At 50.0% G+C, this 7,736-nt stretch overlaps 1 protein-coding gene across 1 annotated transcript; it reads left to right on the top strand.

Moving 5' to 3' along the window:
* Nucleotides 1-2,723: 2,723 nt before the first annotated feature.
* Nucleotides 2,724-4,754, top strand: LOC135388588 (uncharacterized). Its single transcript, XM_064618219.1, has 4 exons — nt 2,724-2,910; nt 2,994-3,557; nt 3,622-4,349; nt 4,461-4,754. Exons 1-4 carry the CDS (start codon nt 2,724-2,726, stop codon nt 4,752-4,754), a joined length of 1,773 nt encoding a protein of 590 aa, XP_064474289.1.
* Nucleotides 4,755-7,736: the final 2,982 nt, after the last annotated feature.

Here is a 7,736-nt window from a genome sequence, read left to right as displayed (position 1 = left end):
AAGTACAACACTGCTTTGTTTCCAAACTCACATTTTTTGGTTTGAGAGTGAGTTGAGCAGACCTTATCCTCTCAAACACCTGCCGCAATACCATTAGGTGTTCTTCCCACGTATCTGTTGCCACAAGTATGTCATCAGTATAGTGCTCGACGTTCGGTATACCCCTGATAACTTCTCTCACAAGTTCTGTAAACACCCCAGCCGCGGTCTTCAGTCCAAAAGGTATGTACTTGAACTGGTATAAGCCTCTTTCCGTTGTAAAGGCCGTCTTTTCTTTAGACGACTCCGATATTGGTATGTGCCAGTACCCTCTGGCTAAATCTAATTTAGAAAAGTAGCGTTTCCTGCCGACTCGGGCTAACATGGCATCCACCCGAGGTATTGGTTCTGCATCAAGTACCAAAACATCATTTAGCTTGCGGAAGTCCACACACAACCTATTAGAACCGTCTGGCTTTTTCACCACCACCAGTGGCGCCCGGTATGCAGATTCTGATAACGGTATTCAGATTCTCTATAACTCCCACACGTAGCATGAGCTGGACCTCGTGTTCTATCGTTTCTTGCAACGCCTGAGGTATTGGAAACTGCTTTGCCTGTATCGGCCTGTCATCCTATAGCCTGAGGTGGCAGTTAGCACATTCGTGCGACCCGGAAGGTTTGAAAAAATCTCTTTGAACTCCTTGACCAGCGTTTGTGCATCTACCTTTTCCCCCTCGCCCAAAGTGTCTGCGAATGTCACATCATTGTACGACTGTTCTAGGACCAACCCCAGAGCAGGGATATCAATCTGCTCATCAAGAGGTGCTTCTTCAGCTACTGCGGCTTCAGCGGCTGCACACGCACTCTCATCACGAGATACTGTCTCGCCCACGACTGCCCCACATTCAGTCGTGTCAAGTTTCAGCAAGTTTATGTGGAACACTTTGATACCTTCGCCCATGTGCACCTCATAGTTCTGGTCGTTCCGGCGTTTGACCACTGTGTACGGTACTTTCCACTGCATGGTAAGTTTACTAGGTACCGTAGGTAGTAAAACAAGGACCTTCTGTCCTGGGTGTAGTACTCGTACATGTGCCTTTTTGTTGTATGTTCTAGACTGACACAATTTGGCCCTACGGAGCTCTGACCCCGCCCACTTACATGTCTGCTCCAACCTATTCCTTAGGTCCAGAACATATTGGTACACGGGTAGTGCCTCTTCCGGTGCTGAGTTTGTCCAAAGTTCCCTGAGGACCGCCAGAGGCCCGCGTACAGTTCTCCCGTACAACAGTTCAAAAGGCGAAAACCCTGTACTCGCCTGCGGCACTTCCCTGTACGCAAACAGTGCTGAGACAATATAACGATCCCAGTGCCGTGGCTGCTCTTGAACCATACGTCTCAGCATTTGTTTAAGGCTCCCATTGAACCTATCTACTAAGCCATTCCCCATAGGGTGGTATGGGGTTGTATGTAGTTGCCTAACGGACAGCAACCTCGCAATATCCTTCATGAGGTCGCCCGTGAATTGGGACCCCCTGTCACTCAAGATTTCACGTGGGATGCCCAACCGTGAAAACATCTCTACTAGCGCCTCCGCTATCGTAACCGTCTCTACATTCTTTAGGGCTACCGCCTCTGGGTATCGAGTAGCAAAATCCACCAGCGTCAGTATGTACCTGTTCCCCTGTTGAGATGGTGGATTAATGGGACCCACGATATCTATGGCCACCCACTGAAACGGGATATGAATCAGAGGCATGTTTCCCAACGGCGCTGTCTGCCATCTGCCCTTCGGCGCAGTACTTTGGCACACATCACAAGAGCGCACGTATCTCCTTACGTCACCTTGCACGCCAGGCCAAAAAAAACGCTGACAGCACCCGACCAATCGTACGCCTCTGGCCTTGATGCCCTGCCATCAACGAGTCATGCGCTTCACGCAACACTATCATGCGCAAGGCCGACGCAACTACCAACTGCTCCACGCCTCGCCCGCTTTCCAACCGGCATATCCTATGCAACACGTCCTGTTTTAACTCAAACCGGTAAACATCGCGGCACCTCGGCTTGCTTATCGTTTCTCCTACCTCACTGTACGCTCGCGAGAGTGTGGGATCCGCTCGTTGCATTTGAACCAACTGCTCTCTGCTCACTTCTTTGTCCATGCACTCCGGTACCTTAAGTGGTGGGCGTGATCGGCGATCCTGCCTGGTCTGGCCCCTTGTAACCACACCAGCCACCCCTTCCGCAGAGGGTTCCCCTCCTTGTGCCGTACCGTCCAACTGTTCAACCTGGGGCGGCTCCGTGATGGTCTTTACGGTCCGCACCCCCGGCACATTGCCTATCATCACATCGAACAAAGGTTGATCGACACAATACGCTGATACTATGACCTCTAGATATGGAGTATGCAGGTCTATCCGCGCTTCTGGCCAAGTACGTTGCGTGTTGTCGGCCAAGTATGTAGTGGTCTTGGTTATAGATCGTGCGATAGATATTGCGAGACTGTTATTTCTTATCTCATGTTGTTACGCGCCTCCCGTTTCTTTATCCTTACCCGCTGTGTTCTATCCCCTCTGGCGTTGTTATCGCCACACCAGCGATAATAGTATTTAAAGACACTGGCTACCGAAATAAAGTTTCTTCCTGTTTTGGTTTGGTACGAGACGGCTGCTCGTCATTCACGCAACAACATGGTGTCAGAAGTGGGGTAATGCGGGAAACGCCCCCTTCATTCCATCATGCCGGATCCCCCGCTAGCTGCAGAAACCGCGGCAAGTGGAGCGTCAGCGTTAACGAAGCCTCAGCCGCTACAATTCAGCGGTGTCAGTGGCGTTAGTCTGCCAGTGCCTTCTAAGTTCGACTTTGCGAACCCGGCAGAGTGGCCGTCGTGGCGAGCAGTCTTCAAAGACTATGCCTTCGCTTCAGGTATCGCCGCACGCAAGATGAAACACGCGTGCGAACACTCCTCTACTGCATGGGGCCTCAAGCCCGCCCGCTCCTCTCGTCAGTGGGCGCCGAGAAACCCGAAGACAGCAAGTATGACGACGTAATAAATAAACTACAGGGTCACTTCGTCCACCCGGCAAACGAAATCTACGAGAGCCGACGCTTCCACAGTGAAGTGCAACATCCTGGTGAGGCGGTCGATGCATTCTACACCAGATTGCGAACTATGGTGAAGCGTTGCGGATATGGAAGCGACGCTACGGAAGACCGTCTAGTTAGGGACCGATTTGTCGTGGGACTACGGGACGATCGTCTATCCGGCATGCTGTGCCGTTCAGCGAAGCTGACTTCAGAAGAAGCCTTGCTCCAGGCACGTCTGCACGAGGATGCTGAAAAAGAACGTTCATGTGCTGCGCCTACATTCGACGTCAGTGGTACGCTTCTGAAGCGTCGTGATAAATTTCGGATGCGACGTCGCGACAAAAGTTCCGAGGGTCGTCGAGCCAGCGTCGAACGTGAAGATATCCTTCTTGTGCGTTTTGTGGACGGGCCAAGCATCAGCGAAAGGATTGTCCTGCACGCAAAGCAACATGTGACTTTTGTGGCAAACAAGGACATTTTGCGAGGTGTGCCGCAAAAGACTTTCCCGGCGCCTAGGACAGAAGTCGGACTCTGTCGAGTTATCTACAGTCAGCACCCGTAAAGCATGGTTCATCGATGTCGATGTGAATGGATACTCCGTGCACTTTAAAGTAGACAGTGGTGCCGAGGTCACAGTAGTTCCTCCTTCTTTTCCTGGTTGCCCGGACGTCCTCGACGCGCCGAAAACTGAACTCACAGCAGTCGGTAGCTACTTCCTGAACGTGAAAGGAACATTTCGTGCGACGTTGTCTTGGAGGGGTCGCTCCGTTACAGAAACTCTCTACGTGGTACAAAATCAACTAACGCCATTGCTAGGATTTACGGCGATCGAAAGTCTTGACGTCGTACAATTTGTTGGCGCAACCTCGACGACGACAGCTCAAGGACTCCGCCTCACGCCGGAAGACAGCCTATTCAAGGGTCTAGGTGAGCTGCAAGAACAGTATCGCATCAGACTACGTTCTCACGCGCAGCCATTCTGTTTGAGTACCTCGCGACGCTTGCCTTTGCCGCTGTTCAATACTGTGAAGCAAGAACTCCTCAACTTGGAGCAGCACGGAGTCATCAGGAAAGTCGACAACCCGATTGAATGGTGTTCTGGGTTAGTCGTGGCCCCGAAGAAAACTGGAGGCTACCGTTTGTGCGTCGACCTGACCAAACTAAACAAGGCGGTGCAGCGTGAAAGGTACACGCTCCCGACCGTGGAACAAATTTTGGGACAACTGAGCGGTGCAAAGGTCTTCTCGAAACTCGACGCTACGCTAAGTTTCCACCAAGTAAGACTGGCACCTGAAAGCGAAGAATTCACAACATTCATTACGCCGTTTGGGCGTTATTGTTATCGGCGTCTTCCTTTCGGGATAGCTTCAGCCCCTGAATTTTTTCAGCGTGCAATGTCACGAATCGTCGAAGGATTTCCAGGAGTCGTGTGCATGATCGATGATGTCTTGGTCTTTGGCGTCGATAAAGCGGAGCATGACTCTCGTCTGAAGAGTGTCATCAAGAGACTAAACGACGTAGGCATCAAGTTAAACTTCAACAAATGCAAGTTTGGCGTGCCGTCCGTGCATTTTCTTGGGGTTGTCTTCAGTAGCACCGGGATAATGCCAGATCCTGAGAAGATCAAGGCCATTAGAGCTTTACCACCACCACAGGATGTCAGCGGAATTCGAATTTGTTAGGCATGCTTAATCACATAGGACGTTTCCTTCCCGACTTGTCGACCATCACCGCTCCAATCCGTTTACTTCTACGCAAGAACACTACCTGGATGTGGGGACCAGATCAAATGATAGCGTTCAAGCGCCTGAAAGACGTCCTCAGCTCGGACACTTGTATGGCCAAATACCAGTGATGGCCACTAACTACTTCTACAGTAGTTTAACTATAACTACTAACTACTTCGCGATGGAGTACTTTAACTAGTAGTTCAACTACTTTTCAGGGGAGTAGTTAAAACTACTTCTTTAACTACTGCAGTGTAGTTTAACTACATCTATAACCACTTAACGGTATCCATCAACACCAATCCCTTGTAGTGTTCTTGGACACCTAAATAGGAATCACACGGAATGATAAACTTTGGCTCGAGCCACTGCTACGACCGTCAAATACAAAGCTTGCGGCAGGATTCTTTCTGTGCCTACGCGATAAACTAAGTTGCAGAATTACTTCGCAGCAAATGAGGCTTCACTGGACAAGCATTAAAAGTGAAGATTTAGTACACATGCACGACAATATTGCTCTGCGCCTCCGTTCTCATCAAACGAGTAGCTCAAGGTAAAAGTCGTAAGCACAGTCGTGCCGTAAAGCTTGCGGCAAAATCGGAAGTAGTTTGCGCCTTCAGTAACCTAACTACTGTAGTTAACTACTTAAAATAGTAGTTTAACTAGTAGTTGCCACTACATTTCTGCAAGTAGTTGATAACTACTTTTTAACTACAATCTGGTAGTTTAATTACGTGTAGTTAACTACAGGCCATCACTGCCAAATACCATCCAGAATACCCCACTATCGTATCGGCAGACGCCAGCTCCTTTGGTCTTGGTTCCGTTTTACTTCAGTGGCAACCAGAAGGTGAACTGAGAGCGGTGGCCTTTGCGTCTCGTTCCCTAACTCAAACTGAAGAAAGATACAGTCAAACAGAAAAAGAATGCCTAGCAATCGTGTGGGCCATCCAACGCTTCGACCAGTATCTACGAGGACTTTCTTTTTCGGTTGAAATAGATCATTTATCCCTGATACCACTTCTTGGGTCTAAGGATTTGGAAATGCTCCCGCCTCGCATTCAAAGAATGCGCATAAAGATAATGCGCTATCAGTTTGACGTAAAGCATGTTGCCGGCAAACTTCTCGCAACGGCTGACACCTTATCGCGGGCACCATGCGATTCTGCAGACAAGCCGGCTGCAGATTCTATCGAACTTTTTATAAGCGAAGTGATGAGCAGCGTTCACTTGCCCTCTGCAATAACCGTCGACGTTGTTCGTCAGCATCAGCTCCAAGACTCGGAATGCTCGACGGTCATTTCGTTCTGTAAAATGGGATGGCCTGACCGGCGAAAAGTGCCACTAGGTCTCTTATCGTATTCGCGGGAGAGAGCACATCTGAGCGTCTACAATGGTTTACTGATCCACAACCAACAACTGGTGATTCCGGTATCACTTCGCAGAGATATCCTGAGTCTCCTACACGAGGGTCATCTCGGACTACGTCGATGCGGAGAAAAGGCCAGAGAATCTGTCTGGTGGCCTCAGTGTGTAATGGAGCTCAAGCATTTCTTCGCGGGTTGCCGGAATTGTGCAGAGACTAAAAGTCAACATCGAGAGCCCGTACTTGTGACACCTACGCCAACTAGACCATGGCAATGTCTTGGAGCCGACCTTTTTCACTTCAAGGGAAAAGAACATCTTCTCTTGGTCGACTATCATTCTCGTTTTCCTGAGGTAATCAGCCTTCCTTCTACAACGTCAGGCCAGGTTATCACCGCCTTGAAAAGCTGCCTTGCCCGTTTCGGGATCCCAGACGTTCTAAGGACTGATAACGGACAGTTTTGTTCAAGCGAGTTCGCAAGCTTTGCACGCTCCTATGGTTTCCGCCACGAGACCAGCCGTCCGCGGTACCCTAGGAGTAATGGAGAAGCTGAACGAATGGTTCGAACAGTAAAGGACATCATGAAGAAATCCGACGACGTCTTCTTAGCTTTGCTGTCCTACAGAAACTCTGTAGGACCAACAGGCGTATCGCCAGAACAATTGCTTACGGGGCGTCGCTTAAATACACGCCTCCCCGTTCTCCCGGACACTCTTGATCCTGCCCGGCCAGATCATCGTACGTTTAAAGCCAAAGATGCCTCGTTGAAGGTAAAGCAGACCACCTACTACAATCGACGTCATCGTTCTCTTAACGCCCTTAACCTATCTGACTCTTGGGGGAGAGGTATGGGGTATCAGACTTGAAATGCTGGGGACGTGTGCTCAGCCCAGCACAGCGGCCAAGATCATTTGTTGTTGAGGTACCGACCGGCACGGTGCAGCGCAACCGCCATCATCTTGTTCCCGTGACGCCTTCGACGGTCGAACTGCCTTCTGGGGAAACTTCGACTACTGATACTTCGGTAACTAATACTTCAGATGCTTCTCCTGCAACATTCACGAGGCAAGATCCTACTTCCCCGGCAATGTTCACAAGTCATCAACCGGATGCTGGACAACAGGCCCCCGAACATTCTCCGATAGTGACAGGATACGGGCGCAAGGTGCGTCCGCCTAAACGACTGAATCTTTGATACGGTGATGTGACGTTACGAGGTGACTTCAATCTCAGGGAGGAGGTGTAGTGGTCTTGGTTATAGATCGTGCGATAGATATTGCGAGACTGTTATCTCTTATCTCATGTTGTTACGCGCCTCCCGTATCTTTATCCTTACCCGCTGTGTTCTATCCCCTGTGGCGTTGTTCTCGCCACACCAGCGATAATAGTATTTAAAGACACTGGCTACCGAAATAAAGTTTATTCCTGTTTTGGTTTGGTACGAGATGGCTGCTCGTCATTCACGCAACAACAAAGTACACTGTGCAGTTGTCCCCAGTCAACTGCTCCTCCGCGACCAGGCTACGGCGTACCAGCACCAGATTACTCCCTGTGTCCCTCAACACCTCGAC

This window comes from Ornithodoros turicata, chromosome 1 (genome assembly GCF_037126465.1).
Source record: "Ornithodoros turicata isolate Travis chromosome 1, ASM3712646v1, whole genome shotgun sequence".
Taxonomy (NCBI): domain Eukaryota; kingdom Metazoa; phylum Arthropoda; class Arachnida; order Ixodida; family Argasidae; genus Ornithodoros; species Ornithodoros turicata.
The sequence above is the reverse complement of the archived record's forward strand: the minus strand, read 5'-3'. Positions and strand labels throughout refer to the sequence as shown.

What these genes read in the sequence shown, in the direction of transcription:
- LOC135388588 (XM_064618219.1), top strand. Translation starts at nt 2,724, where the DNA reads ATGCCGGATCCCCCGCTAGCTGCAGAAACCGCGGCAAGTGGAGCGTCA. An exon ending in AGACTATGCCTTCGCTTCAG is followed by an intron (nt 2,911 to 2,993) that starts GTATCGCCGCAC and finishes TCCTCTCGTCAG; the next exon opens with TGGGCGCCGAGAAACCCGAA. An exon ending in CTACGCTAAGTTTCCACCAA is followed by an intron (nt 4,350 to 4,460) that starts GTAAGACTGGCA and finishes GAATTTTTTCAG; the next exon opens with CGTGCAATGTCACGAATCGT.